This window comes from Carcharodon carcharias, chromosome 13 (assembly GCF_017639515.1).
Source record: "Carcharodon carcharias isolate sCarCar2 chromosome 13, sCarCar2.pri, whole genome shotgun sequence".
NCBI lineage: Eukaryota > Metazoa > Chordata > Chondrichthyes > Lamniformes > Lamnidae > Carcharodon > Carcharodon carcharias.
This window is the reverse complement of record NC_054479.1, coordinates 144131731-144148677: the sequence shown is the minus strand read 5'-3', so window position 1 is coordinate 144148677 and position 16947 is coordinate 144131731. Positions and strand designations below refer to the sequence as shown.

Sequence of the window (16947 nt, the reverse complement as noted above, 5' to 3'; positions counted from 1 at the left end):
GGGTTGGCTCCTTGGGTACAAGGGCTACCCACAGAGGCTGTGGCTGATGATGCCAGTGCAGCAGCCTCTGACTGCAGTGATGGTGTAACGATGCTCATGCTGCAACCCGGACTTTGGTGGAGAAAATGATAGGTATTTTGAAAGTAAAGTTCCTTGGAGCATGACAATACAGTCCGCCGAGATTAACGCACATCATCGTAGCTTGCTGCACACTCCACAGCCTAGCACTGCAATGGCAGGAGGATCTGGTTGATGAGGAGATGGAAGAGTTGCATGTCTCCTCCAATGAGGAGGATGTCGAAGGGGATGATGACGATGAGGTCCTTGAAGGTGAGGATGCCAGTGATGAGGCCATTGCATTGGCCAGATGAGGCAGGCTCGCTTGGGAGGTACCGATGGATGCAAGATTCGTGGAGGATGATGATGAGATGTAGTGAGGACAGTCTTGACATCCTCACCTTGCATCTGTCAACATTTGACTCCTGTGTGGCTGATGGCAGTGCACATACCCTCAGTGTTCAGGCTAATGTCATGAAGACACAGCGGAGGCCCTAGTGGTCACTAGATTCCAGGAGGATGATGAAGATCTGCAGTGAGGACACTCCATAGATCTTCACATAGCCTCTGTGAATGTCTGATTCCTGTCTGGCTGAGGGCAGCTCGCTTGTGCTCTGTGATCAGGATCATATCATGGAGACGCAGCTGTGAAACTTTAAATGCACCTGACCCTTTGTCAGTCTTCAGCACCCACCCCCTTCAGGAGCACAGCGTCACCGACCACAGATGCTGAAGAGATGGGGGCCAGCCCCACCTTAATGGTGCTGAGAGCACACAGAGAGAATGATGGAACTCTGTGTCGCCTGCCCATGACATTCTGACAGCAATGACCAGCACCATCGAGGTGCAGGCATCAGTAATGTGTCCAGTGAGTGTGAGGCTGGACCATCACTTTGGTCTGAAGGTTACACACTGCACAGGGAAGAGGCCCTGGACTGAGACACCTGTCTTTATCTTGTGCAGGAACCAAGGTTTCACATCTGAGTGACACGAACACTGCTCATCATAACAAGAAGCCATACGCAAAGAGGTATTCTTGGGAGCCTATTTACAATAGTTAACATTATGTACAAGTGAGTAACACCGTGCCCAGGCTGTGAAAATACATCCTCTTAACCTTCCTAACCCTGCCGCTATGTCTTGGTGCTCCCCCGACACCCACAGCGGAGTTGGAGGTTGCCTGCTGACTGCTACGCCCTGTCTGTGATGACCGTGGTGGGCGTCCTCTGGAGGGTTGAGATCTGGAGGGCCATGGCCTGCTCTGGGCGTCCTGCGGTGGGCCAGCTGCACCCTCCTCAGCCTGTGGAGGCCACTGGAAGAGGGGATTCGGGTCAGCCAGACATTCCCAGAGTCACCTGGGTGGATGGCCCCGGAGTGTCGAACTGCTGGTCCTCCTCCCTATGGGTTACCAGGGGCCCAAGGCTGACTCTTTGAGGAGAAGGGGAAGCTGCAGTGAGATTGAGCTGCCCCACACCCCTCTCACACTGACACTGTTGGAGGCCAACTATGGCATCAGCCCTTGGAGTTCAGCCCACACAGCAATGCAGGACCAATGTCCTGGACCAAGTTCTCCATGGCGGCCACCATCCTGCCAGTGTTGAGCTCAATACGTCAGCATGCTAGTGATATCACCTCGGACTGAAGACCAACAGACTCCTCCATTGTCCCTTGCCATCTGACGAGTGCACCAGACATCCCTTCCTGATGATCCTGTGGTTGCCTTTGCAGCTCCACCAACTGATTGATGCCTGAGTCCAGGGGCTCATCATCTGACTCGGACTCCTTGCCTCTAGCAGTCCTGCGAGTGCCGGTAACCAAAGGTGTCCCTGCCTCCACTGGTTGTGGGACAGATTGTGTGCTGTGCTCACCAGGTTATGATCCCGAGACTACTCTAAATCGAGATTACTCTAAACCAAGATTTCTAGCTTCTAAGGGGAGGTGGTGGCATAGTGAAATGGTTGCTGGACTAGTAAACCAGGGTAAACCTCTGGGGACCTAGGTTCAAATCCCAGAAATTTCCAGAATTAAAAGTCTAATGGTAACCATTGTCATGAAAACCCATCTGGTTCATTGATGCCCCTTAGGTAATCTGCCATCCTTACCTGGTCTGGCCTACATGTGACTCCAGACCCACAGCAATGGGGTTGACTCTGAACTGTGCTCTGCAATGGCCTAGTTGTAAAGTCCTTCTTATTGGGCCAAAATTGGGAGAGCTATCTCAAGCAACAGCCTGATTCAAACTCATGGAAAGATACCTTACAGAAGATGTTCCAGACACCACCATCACCATCCCTGGCAGAGGTGGCAGCACAGTGGTGACAGTCAGGAGGGAGCTAATTCCCGACTCTGGCCCCCATGAAGTTTCATGGCATCAGGCCAAACATGGGCAAGGTAACCTCCTGCTGATTACCACAAAACATCTCCCTTCAGCTGATGGGTCACTGAGGGTGACAATGGCACAGAATGTATTCTGGGTAGGGGACTTCAATGTCCATCAAGAGTGGCTCGGTAGCACCACTACTGACCAAGCTGGCTGAGTCCTAAAGTACATAGTTGCTAGACTGTGTTTGCAGCAGGTGGTCAGGGAAAATACTTGACCTCTTCCTCACCAACCTGCCTGCCATAGATGCATCTGTCCCTGACAGTATCGGTAGGGGTGACCACCACACAGTCCTCATGCAGATAAAGTCCCATCTTCACATTGAGGACACCCTCCATTGTGTTGTGTGGCACTACCACTGTGATAGATTGCAAACAGATCTAACTCAAAACTGGGCACCATGAGGCACTGAGGGGCAGCAGCAGAATCGTACTCAACCACAATCTGTCACCTCAAGGCCCAGCATATTCTTTACTCTACCTATTACCACCGAGCTAGGGGACCAACCCTGGTCCAATGAAGAGTCCAGGAGAAGTGCCAGGCATATCTAAAAATGAGGTGTCAACCTGGTGAAGTTACAACACAGGACAACTTCCTAGCCAAACAGCATAAGAAACAAGTGATAGACAGAGCTAAGTGATTCCACAACCAAGCAGCTGAAGATGGTTGGGCCGAGGACAGTACCCTGAGGAACTCCTGCAGTGATGTCATGGAACTGAGATGATTGTCTTCCAACAACCACAACCATCTTCCTTTATGCTAGCTATGACTCCAACCAGCAGAGAGATTTACCCCTGGTGCAGTCTGGCCACATGCAGTCATGAATAGTGGTGGAGAATTAAACAACTCACTGGAGGACGAGGTTCCACAAATATCATCATCCTTAATGATGGGGGAGCCCGGCACATCAGTTCAAAAGATAAGGCTGAAACATTTGCAACAATCTTCAGCCAAAGTTGATGAGCGGATGATCCATCTCGGACCCCTGTGGAGGTCCCCAGCATCTTAGATGCCAGTCTTTGGCCAATTCAATTCACTCCACATGATATCAAGAAATGGCTGAAGGCACTGGATACTGCAAAGGCTATGGGCCTTGACAATATTCCGGCAATAGTACTAAAGGCTTGTGCTCCAGAACTTGCCGCGCCCCTAGCCAAGCTGTTCCAGTTCAGCTACAACACTGGCATCTACCCGGCTATGTGGAAAATTGCCAAGGTATGTGTTGTAACCAAAAAGCAGGACAAATCCAACCTGGCTGATTACTGCCCCATCAGCCTACTCTCGATCATCAGTAAAATAATGGAAGGGGTCATCAACAGTGCTATCAAGCCACATTTGCTTAGCAATAACCTGCTCACTGACACTCAGTTTGGGTCCCGCCAGGGCCACTCAGCTCCTGGCCACATTACAGCCTTGGTTCAAACATGGACAAAAGAGCTGAACTCCCGAGGTGAGGTGAGAGTGACTGCCCTTGGCATCAAGGCTGCATTTGTCTGAGTGTGGCATCAAGGAGCCCTAGCAAAACTGGGGTCAATGGGAATCAGGGGAAAAACTCTCCATTGGTTAGAGTCATACCGAGCACAAAGGAAGATGGTTGTGATTGTCGGAGGTCAATCATGTCAGTTCTAGGACATCACTGCAGGAGTTCCTCAGGGTAGTGTCCGAGGCCCAACCATCTTCAGCTGCTTCATCAATGACCTTCCTTCCATCAAAAGGTCAGAAGTGGGGATTTTTGCTGATGATTGTACAATGTTCAGCAGATTCACGACTCCTCAGATACTGAAGCAGACCTGTCCAGATGCAGCAAGACCTGGACAATATTCAGTTGTGTGCTGACAAGTGGCAAGTAACAACACCATGCTGTTAGGGAGGGAGTTCCAGGATTTTGACCCAGTAACAGTGAAGGAACAACGATATATTTCCAAGTTGCGCCACACAAATGCCAGGCAAGAGAGAAACTAACCTTCAACCATGACATTCAATGGCATTACCATTGCTGAATCCCCCACCATCAACATCCTGGGGGTTACCATTGTGCAGAAACTGAACTGGACTAGCCATATAAATACTGTGGCTACAGGAGCAGGTCAGAGGTGAGGAATCCTGCAGCGAGTAATTCACCTCCTGTCTCCCCAAAGCCTGTCCACCATCTACAAGGCACAGGTCAGGAGTGTGATGGAATACTCCCCACTTGCCTGGATGAATGCAGCTCCCACAACACTCAAAAAGCTTGACACCGTCTCGATCAAAGCAGTCCACTCGATTGGCACACCATCCACAAACATTCACTCCCTCCACCACCGACGCACAGTAGCAGCAGTGTGTGTCCCATCTACAATACGCACTGCAGGAATTCACCAAGGCTCCTTAGACAGCACCTTCCAAACCCATGACCACTATGACTTAGAAGAAAAAGGACAACAGACACATGGGAACACCACCACCTGGAAGTTCCCCTCCAAGCCACTCAGCATCCTGACTTGGAAATATATCGCTGTTCCTTCACTGTTACTGGGTCAAAGTCCTGGAGCTCCCTCCCTAACAGCACTGTGGGTGTACCTGCAGCGGTTCAAGAAGGCAGCTCACCACCACCTTCTCAAGCGCAACTAAGGGTGGGAAATAAATGCTGGGCCCAGCCAGCGATGCCCACATCCCATGAATGAATAAATACTAAATATATCATAATGATGATGTCTTTACTGAGCATAAAAACTTTAATATTTTACAAAAACAGCTTTGCTGCAATCTTAAAACATCCACGGCACAGGTGCTTGCTGTGTTCTTCACGGATGGATAATTAGGGAGATGTTAACTCTTTGCAAATAATTGGAACCTTTTTTTTCTTACACAAATAAGGAATCACAGTGAAAGTGTAGATAACATTCGGCTGCTGTTTTGGCCTGAGGACTTCTCGCTTCATGACATGACATGACATGACATGACATGACATGACATGACGAACCAAAGGGTCAATGTTATTTTTTACCTGTTAATGTTATTTTTTACCTGTTAATGTTATTTTTTACCTGTTAACACTGAAGCAAAAGGTTGCTGAGGATCAAAGGGACATTTCAATCTTCCAGACTCAAGACCATGTAAATCCAGTTGAAACACTGGCTCCTGATAAAAAAAATTAAAGATCACCTCTCAGGAATATGTTTTGAATGAATGAATGAATCTCTTTGTACTAAGTGTGCGTCATCTACGTAAAATATCAACAATGTGTTGTGAAAATCCCTTTGAAGGGGGGTGATGGATGATATTCATTCCATTTACCACTTTCCCTGCCATGCACCACTTATAACAGTAGCTAAAATTACATTACCTCTGCCCGGGGTCCCAGCTCAATAAAGCCACACGTTGGGTGGAAGGCTCCAGTCCCACAGACATACGCGTGGGTCTTGTTATAATTATGAAGGACCCTGATGAAATTTGCACACTCTCTCTGTTCAGGAAACAGAAAGAATCATTAGCACAGGCATGAAAGAAATAGACTCACAAAGTGCCGGCCTCTGACTTCTCTATCATTGCTCCTCTGAGTATTGTGCCTACAGAGCTCTGCACATTCTTTGCTGTGTTATTCTGGGCATTAACCTCTGGGCAGACTTGTTTGCATCAGTTGCTGTATCTTTTAAAAGTTGAAAACAATCAAACACCAGTTACATCCCATGGAAATTTACAAATGCAATGACACATACAGCAGAAGAAACATAAACCCATGGCAGTTAGGGTTATTTATTATCGTAGAGGTTCTCAAATTACCATGTAAGGGGGATGGGGAGGCATGATGAAGCAGTCAGGGAAATGAGGACACATGGAGCTTTTTAACTTTAGTCCCAGAATTACCAGTGCAAAGCACCAAGAGCCTTATTGAGCTCAGTGTTCCTACCATGTCAGCATCCTCCAGCCCCCACTAATCCATCACTCCATCGCTGACCTCTGCATGAGGTCAGGTATTCGATAATTGTGAAGAAGTGGAGCATTCTTTGATGCACAAAATTGAAAATGTCGATGCTGGGGATGAAATGAGTCCAGTCATCAAACTGCAATAAAAGCAGAAAGTGATGGAAAAAACTCAGCAGGTCTGACAGCATCTGTGCAGAGAGAAACAGAGTCAGGTTCAATATGACTCTTCTCCAGAACTGAGCCATCATGCTACTTGGATTTGGATTCTCAATTACTGCGCTCCATATTCTCTCCCAAAGACAATTATAAGCAATAACAAAAAATTACGCAATTTCATACTTGGGAAAAGCATTGTGTGATGGCCAATGTGCTTTTTCGGGCAGGGTCGGGACTATGTTTTATATTGCGTGGTGGTCCCTTTAAGAACTAGTTTCCTCTGGAAGGTGCTTTCTTGTAAAAAGCAACTTGCTTCAAGTAACTGATCATGTGGCCAAGCTGCCTGAGAGATAAAAAGTAGCAAAGAAAAGGGTCAATGAGAAAAGGGTCAACAGTTGGGGGGGTGGGGGGAGGGGGTGGTTGTACATCCCTGTGTGTTGTTCTGCTTTCAAACACAATCCAGCTCCTCTTTTGGATCAAGATAGCTGCAAGAAACATTGTTTTCAAGCATGATTCAGTTGAAATTCTATTTTCTGGTGTTATGACTGATGCAGTTGATAAAACAGTGTTATTTAAAAATCCCAGAGGGAAACTTTTAAGAACTATCATCATCAATCTTTTTAAGTGTTATGTTTGGGATGCGACCCTAAACTCAGGAATCAGACCACTGGTTCTCGAAGTTTTACGTTAAACTAAATGAAACATTTTATTAATTATACAGGTTAAAATATATACACATGGCTACAAATTACTACTTTCATAACTTTTAACAAATTCCCAAACTAATCTCCATTAAGGCAACATCAACCCATAGACTTAACCAGACACCAGGCAAAGCATTTTCACTTTACAAATTCAAAATGAGACTCTTTCCACTGTGGAGCCAGTTGGAGCAGTTGGAGGCTTACAGCTGCCTTTTGATCTTACATTGCCTCTGCCTGCACGCCCGAAAACTACTGAAGTTCTACCTACCAGCCCCACTGACTGATAATTTTCATTGTATCAATAACCTCTTTGAACTTCGCCATTTAAAATGAAACCCCTTTCATAATACCAATTTTATGAGTATTATAAACATATTGCTTGGTAGCTGTTAGAAACGTATAATTTTTCACCCCTCTTCTTGAATGCTTTATTCAAAAAATGCAAATGCAGTTATCTCTCTGTTTACATCTCAAACTAGTACATCAAAGCACCCAGAATAGCTGGCTTTACTCCAGTTAAGACATCCCCACAGATTAACTCTATTATAAAAAGAAAAATATTTTCCAAAATATTATATACATTAATAGCTTCAAGACACTGGTCTCTACTACTGCTTCTGATCTCTACCAAGATCATAACAACCAACAAAACCCAGTCTCAGGGTCAAGATTTCCTCAATATGAAGCTTTTCTCTTGACCCTGCCAACCATGCCCCCACCACTGCAACCTTTTTTTCCTCTCCTACTCTGCCATTAATTCTTTACTTGCTTATGGTTCTCCAAACATTCAGCAACCTCTGCCGCCTTGCCCAAGTAACTATTACTCATTTATTCATGCCTAATTCTTTGATGGGAATGAATAGGCTATGGAGTCATAGAATATATTGCCACAGAAACCTAGATGGCAAAGTGGAAACGATGAGTTGAAAGTTGCACGTGCACTTCTAGCAGGAGAAGCTGGATTGTGTTTAGAATTGGGAACCTAGACTAATTTCATCTTCTCTAACCCAAGGACCATGCCAACCAACTGAGGTCAACTAAATCAGCAGAGACTGTAGATCAAAGCCAGGAACTTTCCTGGTCCTTTTTGACTCAGCTCGTCACTGGACAGACTTGCTGAGCCATAAAAGGAGCCATACTCCAGGTTTTCTTTTAAACAGGAGATCACCATAACCAAACCTCATAGAAAACTTAAAGAAAAAATTATTACTGGAAAGGTTTCTGCACTTTTGGAAATGTTTGCAACAATTACTGTATTGTTATTGGTGCTGATCATGTATCAGGTTCTTTGGTCTATATTAATTGCTTCTTTATGCTTGATAAGATTGCTTGTAGCTTGCTTCAACATTAATATTTAATTATGCTTCTAAGTAGATATCAAAAGCTCTATGTTTACATTGTTGGATTTTAACTTTCATTCCACTATCTTAGATCTTAGCAAAATACAATCCAGATGGGATCATTTTAAATTAATGATTGTTAATAAAATCTTTACCTATGCATAGGTAATAAGTGAGTTTCTTTTTCTCTTTAGTTTTATATTTTCAATTTTCTTGGCACATAGTAAAAAAAAATTGTGATTGTGACGATAACAGTTATTTATTGTCAAATTCTCCAACAAAGAATTCTACACAAAGTAATTATTGTACAGGTTAAGTGCAGTTGGAGTTTTATGTCATGAATTTATTTTTTAATAGGGTTGTAGTCAATTGTTAACAGAATACAAACAACAGTTTATTTATTAAGAGCTCCTAAGTTCAGAGCAGGAATAGTACAATTTAGCAAGTCATGACTGAAACAAACTTTGCAATGATATGATATTCACCTCAGGGTGAGGGAGAATATATCTATGGAACATTTGATTTAATATGCTTTAAATAAAGATGAATTATTGTCATTATTATAAATGTGATGACAGAACAGTCCTCAAGGCTAGAGTGATGAAATCCACTAACTAGGGCCCCCATGCAAATTATTCTACAATGAAACCTCACCCCCCGTTTCAGAACCCTGCCCTCTGGGCTCGTGTCAACAGGGGGCTCGGCTGAAACTGCCAAAAAACGTGTTTCATTAATGTGACCCCTAGCACCTAGCAGCAAGAGGTTACATTCATCATATTATGTGTCACAAAGTCAGTCTTTCTGAATGGGATTTTGTAGCTATGTAATTTGATGTGGGGTCCTGGGAAACCTTTGACATAACTCCTAATGTTCATTTTCATTTTTAAAAAGTTACAATGGTTCTTTTTATCTCAGATATGTTCCTTCTTATATAATTCCCCTTTATCAAATTTTATAAGAGAAATAAAGTCACTATTAAAATATAAGCACACAATTTTTAGCATTTATCTGGGCCACATCACCCTGAGAATTCAGTAATTACGTAAAATGTGTTTCCATGTTGCTTTTCAGTAGAAAGTCATTAGCATTGGAACAGGGAGTAGGCCAGTCAGCCCCTCCAGCCTATTCCACCCTTCAATAAAATAATGGCTGATCTGTATCCTAACTTTATTTACTTGATTCCATATTCCTTCATACCCTTGGCTAGCAGAATTCTACCAATCACAGATTTAAAATTATTAACTGACACCTAGCATCTACTGCTTTCTGTGGGAAAGAGTTCCATACTTCTACCACCCTTTGCTTTAAGAAGCGTTTCCTAACTTCTCTCCTGAATGGCCTGGTTCTGATTTTAAGGTTATGTTCCCTAGTTCGAGACTCCTCCACTACTGGAAAATGTTTCCCTCTATTCTCCCTTTCAAATTCTAAAAACCTCAATAAGCTCACCCTTAACCTTATTTTACAAACCTTATTTATGTAATCACTCTTAATAATTTAAACCTTGGAGCAAGGACACAGCAGCATAGTATTTCTGTCATTAGCCTAGCAATCCAGGGATTCGGATTAATGATCTGGCAAAATGAGTTTAAATCCCATCATGACAGCTGGAGAATTTAAATTCATCTGCTAAATAAATTTGGAACAAAAGCTAGTATTGAGAATGGTGACCATGGTGCTACCGGATTGTCATAAAATTCCATCTGGTTCACTAATGTATTTTAGAAAAGAGAATTTTCTGTCTACTTCTGGTCTAGGCCTATGCGTGACTTCAGACCCCAGTAATGTAGTTGACTCTTATCTGCCCTCTGAAATCACTTAGCAAACCATTCAATTGTATCAGAGGAGGCTCAGCAGCAGTTCCTAATCAGCTCCTCATGTTGTCCTTGTCATCAATACCCACATTCCATGAATGATTAAAAAAATGAATCTGTGCTGCACTCCTTCCAAGGCCAATATTTCCTTTCTAAGGTGTGGTGTGAGAACTGTACACAGTATTCCAGCTGTGGTCTAACCAGGACTTTGTATAGCTGTAGCAACCCTTTCTTCCCTTAATGTTATAGCCCTCTAGTTATAAAGGCTAACATTCCAGAAGTCTTTTGATTTTTTTTTTTCTACCTGACCACAACATTTTAATTATCTTTCTTTATTCTTTCACAGGATCTGGGTGTTGTATTTGTTGCTCATTCCTAAATGCCATTGAATTGAGTAATTTGTTAGGCCATCATATTGCTGTGGGTCTGGAGTCATATGTAGGCCAGACCAGGTGAGGATGGCAGATTTCCTTCCCTAAAGAGCATGAGTGAAGATGGGTTTTGACAACAATTGATGATAGTTGTCATGGTCATCATTACTGAGAATAAATTTACATTCCTGATTTATTAGTTGAATTTAAGTTCCACCAGCCACCTGCCACCAGAACATTAGCCTGGGGTCTTGGGATTACTCGTCCAGTGACATGATGCCACCATCGCCTGTGTGTGCATGAATCCCTAAATCTCTGAAATACCACTGCTCCTCGCTTTTGACCCTATAAAGGTAAAGGCATCTATTCTTTTTCTGGTTGAATGGATCATCTAATATTTTCTGCATTGAACTCCCTCTGCCACAATTCTGCCCATTCACTTAATCTATCACTGTCTCTTTTTAATTTAATGCTCACAATATTTACTATGCCACCAATCTTATGTCATTAGCAAACCCTGTATATAAAGCTGTCTATTGCATTATCCAATTCATTAATCAATCTAGTGAATAGTTGAGCACCAATCGTTGTTGGATATACTTGATACTTCCTTCCAATTTGAGTACACATCTACTATTGTTAACTTCAGTCTGCTATCACCGAAATAATCTCTGAGCCAGGTCAATAATTGCCTCAATTCCATGAGCTTTAATGTTAACTAACAGTTTCTTATGTGGACCTTTCTTGAATATTTTCTGGAAATTCACATAAACTACATCCATAGATGTTCCCCTGTCCACTACTTTAGTGACTTCCTCAAAAATCAATTTGGTTTGTTGGATATGTCCTACCCTTTAGAAATCCAAGTTGGTTCTTTCTAAACAACTCAAATTTCTCTAAGTGCATAGTCACATTCTCCTTAATTATAGACTCTAATAACTTTAACACAACAGATATTTTATAAATATAACTGAATGCTTATAATGGACGAGTAATTCACCAGGAAACTATACCTAAGGCTGAACAAAAACAGAATTACCTGGAAAAACTCAGCAGGTCTGGCAGCATTGGCGGAGAAGAAAAGAGTTGACGTTTCGAGTCCTCATGACCCTTCGACAGAAATTGAGTTCGATTCCAAGAAAGAGTTGAAATATGAGCTGGTTTAAGGTGTGTGGGGGCAGGGGGCGGTGGGGGCGGAGAGAGGGAGAGAGAGAGAGAAGTGGAGGGGGTTGGTGTGGTTGTAGGGACAAACAAGCAGTGATAGAAGCAGATCATCAAAAGATGTCACCAACAATAGAACAAAAGAACACATAGGTGTTAAAGTTGGTGATATTGTCTAAACTAATGTGCTAATTAAGAATGGATGGTAGGGCACTCAAGGTATAGCTCTAGTGGGGGTGGGGAGAGCATAAAAGATTTAAAAATATTTAAAAATAATGGAAATAGGTGGGAAAAAAAAAATCTATATAATTTATTGGAAAAAAACAAAAGGAAGGGGGAAGCAGAAAGGGGGTGGGGATGGGGGAGGGAGCTCACGACCTAAAGTTGTTGAATTCAATATTCAGTCCGGAAGGCTGTAAGGTGCCTAGTCGGAAGATGAGGTGTTGTTCCTCCAGTTTGCTTTGGGCTTCACTGGAAAAATGCAGCAAGCCAAGGACAGACATGTGGGCAAGAGAGCAGGGTGGAGTGTTAATTTGGCAAGCGACAGGGAGGTTTGGGTCATTCTTGCGGACAGACCGCAGGTGTTCTGCAAAGCGTTCACCCAGTTTACGTTTGGTCTCTCCAATGTGCTGCCATATGAACACACTCGACCTCTCCCTCCAGCAGCACCGCTGTACCCTTTTTCAAAGCTGCGCGTGCCCCCAGTTTCATTTTATTCTTTGGCTCATCCGACACCTCAACAAGAAACTTTTTCTCTTTCTTTCAAGTGCTAAGGAACGCAAACTCCAACAACTCATCGACACCAACACCCATCTAGGACCCTCCACCCCTGCCCGTCCCTCCGTCCCCACCCCATCTTCCAATCCCAGCCCCAGCCGTGTATTCACTATACCCCCTGACCTGCCCCTCTCCGATGTTGAACATTCAGTGCTCAGCAAAGGACTTAGTTTCATACCCTTACGCCCTCACCTCAATGAATTTCGGGCTCGGCATGATGCTGAACTCTTCTTCCGCCGTCTTCGTCTCCAGACTCACTTCTTTGGGCAGGAGACCTCTCCCCATTCAACGGATCCTTTCACCCACCACCAATATTCTCCCTCTACCTGGACCCCTCCCTCTGGATTCTTACCTTCTCTTGATCTTTTCATTGAGAACTGTCGGCGCGACATTAGTCGTCTCAATTTCTCTGCTCCTCTCACCCATTCTAACCTGTCTCTCTCTGAACTTACTACACTCCATTCTCTCAGGTCCAACCCTGACATTGTCATCAAACCCGCTGACAAGGGTGGTGCTGTTGTTGTCTGGCGCACTGACCTCTACCTCGCGGAGGCTGAGCGTCAACTCGCAGACACTTCCTCCTACCTCTCCCTGGACCATGACCCCACCACTGAACATCAAGCCATTGTTTCCAGGACTGTCACTGACCTCATCTCCTCTGGGGATCTTCCTCCCACAGCTTCCAACCTGATAGTCGCCCAACCTCGGACGGCCCGCTTCTATCTCCTACTCAAAATCCACAAACAGAACTGCCCTGGTAGACCGATCGTCTCAGCTTGCTCCTGCCCAACAGAACTCATTTCTCGTTATCTTGACTGCCTTCTCTCTCCCTTTGTCCAGTCCCTTCCCACCTACATCCGTGATTCCTCTGACACCTTACGTCACATCAACAATTTCCAGTTCCCTGGCCCCAACCGCTTCCTCTTCACCATGGACGTCCAATCCTTCTACTCCTCCATCCCCCACCAGGATGGTCTGAGGGCCCTTAGCTTCTTCCTCGAACAGAGGCCCGAACAATCCCCATCCACCACTACTCTCCTCCGTCTGGCTGAACTTGTTCTCACGCTGAACAATTTCTCCTTCAACTCCTCTCACTTCCTCCAAATAAAAGGTGTGGCTATGGGTACCCGCATGGGCCCCAGCTATGCCTGTCTCTTTATGGGGTATGTGGAACATTCCTTGTTCCAGTCCTACTCCGGCCCCCTTCCACAACTCTTTCTCCGGTACATCGATGATTACTTCGGTGCTGCTTCATGCTCTCATCGGGATTTGGAAAAATTTATTAATTTGGCTTCCAATCTCCACCCCTCCATCATTTTCATGTGGTCCATCTCTGACACTTCCCTTCCCCTCCTTGACCTCTCTGTCTCAATCTCTGGTGATAGACTGTCCATCAATATCCATTACAAACCCACCGACTCCCACAGCTACCTCAACAACAGCTCCTCAGACCCCTCTTCCTGTAAGGACTCCATCCCATTCTCTCAGTTCCTTCACCTCCGTCGCATCTGTTCTGATGATGCTACCTTCAAAAACAGTTCCTCTGACATGTCCTCCTTCTTCCTTAACCGAGGTTTTCCACCCACGATCGTTGACAGGGCCCTCAACCGTGTCCGGCCCATCTCCCGTGCATCCGCCCTCACGCCTTCTCCTCCCTCCCAGAAACATGATAGGGTCCCCCTTGTCCTCACTTATCACCCCACCAGCCTCCGCATTCAAAGGATCATCCTCCCCCATTTCCGCTAACCCCAGCATGATGCCACCACCAAACACATCTTCCCTTCACTCCCCCTATCGGCATTCCATAGGGATCGCTCCCTCCGGGACACCCTGGTCCACTCCTCCATCACCCCCTACTCCTCAACCCCCTCCTATGGCACAACCCCATGCCCACGCAAAAGATGCAACACCTGCCCCTTCACTTCCTCTCTCCTCACCGTCCAAGGGCCCAAACACCCCTTTCAAGTGAAGCAGTATTTCACTTGCATTCCCCCCAACTCAGTCTACTGCATTCGTTGCTTCCAATGTGGTCTCCTCTACATTGGAGAGACCAAACATAAACTGGGCAACCGCTTTGCAGAACACCTGCGGTCTGTCCGCAAGAATGACCCAAACCTCCCTGTCGCTTGCCATTTTAACACTCCACCCTGCTCTCTTGCCCACATGTCTGTCCTTGGCTTGCTGCATTGTTCCAGTGAAGTCCAACGCAAACTGGAGGAACATCACCTCATCTTCCAACTAGGCACTTTACAGCCTTCCGGACTGAATATTGAATTCAACAACTTTAGGTCTTGAGCTCCCTCCCCCATCCCCACCCCCTTTCTGCTTCCCCCTTCCTTTTGTTTTTTTCCAATAAATTATATAGATTTTTCTTTTCCCACCTATTTCCATTATTTTTAAATATTTTTAAATCTTTTATGCTCTCCCCACCCCCACTAGAGCTATACCTTGAGTGCCCTACCATCCATTCTTAATTAGCACATTTGCTTAGATAATATCACCAACTTTAACACCTATGTGTTCTTTTGTTCTATTGTTGGTGACATCTTTTGATGATCTGCTCCTATCACTGCTTGTTGGTCCCTACAACCACACCCCCCCCTCCACTTCTCTCTCTCTCTCCCTCTCTCCCCGCACACCCCACACCCCGCCCCCCCCCCCCCCCCCCCCCCCCCACCCCCCCACCCCCCCACCCCCCCCCCCCCAACACCTTAAACCAGCTTATATTTCAACTCTTTCTTGGACTCAAACTCAAGTTCTGTCGAAGGGTCATGAGGACTCGAAACGTCAACTCTTTTCTTCTCCACCGATGCTGCCAGACCTGCTGAGTTTTTCCAGGTAATTCTGTTTTTGTTTTGGATTTCCAGCATCCGCAGTTTTTTTGTTTTTATACCTAAGGCAGTGCTGGAGTTGAGACAGATCTATAATGGGTATGAACATTGAAATGTTATGCTTGGAGCAAATTCATGTTCAACAATATTCCTGAAATTGCACAGATACAGAACAAACATTTCAAACTCATCTTCTCACTCCAGTGCATGTCAATCAAAATCTATCATATGGTCTGCTCAGAAATACAAGAGCACAGCTAAATTATACTTTCTGACAATGAGTTGTTTTCTGAAAGTTAAACAATCTTCTGCTTTAAGGTATTGACTGACGTACTACTTACCTCTACCATTTTCTCTTGTTATTTCAGGTTTCCAACATTCACAACGTTTTATTTTTTCCCACAAATATCTTCATTCGGTCGCTGCTGCACTTAGCCAACTTCAAATCTTGTATAACCATCATAAGTTCACATGCTTCATCTCTCAATGAGTAATGATCCACACACCCTGGGATCCAGACACCTTGGGATCCACACACAGTGTCAGATCCCCTGTAATCCAAACCCGTGATACACTGAGGATCCACAGCTTAGATCTGGAATATCTCCTCAGGAAACTGGTGTCTGATTATTTCATTGGATATTTAAATTCATAGTACAGGTATAACAGTGCATAGCAATCTTTTTTTCCAATGGAAAGTTAAAACAATGAAATGGCTATGTTACAGTGATACTTACAAAGGGATGTTTTCCTGTCAATTTACACATTTCAACTCTTTCTTTGGTTCCAGGCCAGTGAATCTATAAAATAAAATTATCTTTTTAAGCTCTGAACATTATACAACATGATTATGTTGCTGTTTTTCTTCAAGAAAAAAGGATGTATGCAATCCTGGAATATAGAGTTGAGTTAAAGTAGTGTGGGGCCATAGAACCAGGTAGCTGCAGGTATGATCTTCAATTAATTGATCTCAATCAAAATTGCAGTAAGGACAGTACGGCTTGCGTAAAGATCACCCCCACTCCATTCATTCTGTCAGTGATAAGAAACAATCAACGATCATCAACCCCTTGATTGCTATCCTATGAATCTAACCTGTGAGTACATGAAGCTGAGATTAACTCTTGCCTCTGAATCAGAAGGTTGTGGATTCAACTCTCATTCCAAAACTTGAGCACAAAAAAATTATGGCTGACACTCCAGTACAGTACTGAGGGAGAGCTGAACTGTCAGAGGTGAAGTTAAACCAAGGCTCCATCCGCTCTCTCAGGTGGATGTAAAAGGCCCTACAGCACCATTTTGAAGAAGAGCAGAGGAGTTATCCAGGCTGTTTTGGTCAATATTTATCCTTCAACCAACATCAGAAAAATCGATATCCAGTCATTATCACATTTGTCTATTGGAGCTCACTGGGTGCAAATTGGTTGCCCCATTTCTGACATTACAACAGTAA

The 16947-nt window shown here is 44.5% G+C and overlaps 1 protein-coding gene across 2 annotated transcripts in view; it reads right to left on the bottom strand.

Annotated features, from left to right (window-relative positions):
- Positions 1-16947, bottom strand: part of sema3d (sema domain, immunoglobulin domain (Ig), short basic domain, secreted, (semaphorin) 3D) — a 360181-nt gene that overhangs the window by 218788 nt on the left and 124446 nt on the right. For both annotated transcript variants that reach the window (XM_041202541.1, XM_041202540.1), the window contains 3 exons: positions 16232-16294; positions 5763-5882; positions 5464-5557 (listed from right to left, as the gene is read on the bottom strand). In XM_041202541.1, coding sequence (XP_041058475.1) covers positions 5464-5557; positions 5763-5882; positions 16232-16294 — 277 coding nt within the window. The remainder of the gene's footprint in view (positions 1-5463; positions 5558-5762; positions 5883-16231; positions 16295-16947) is intronic.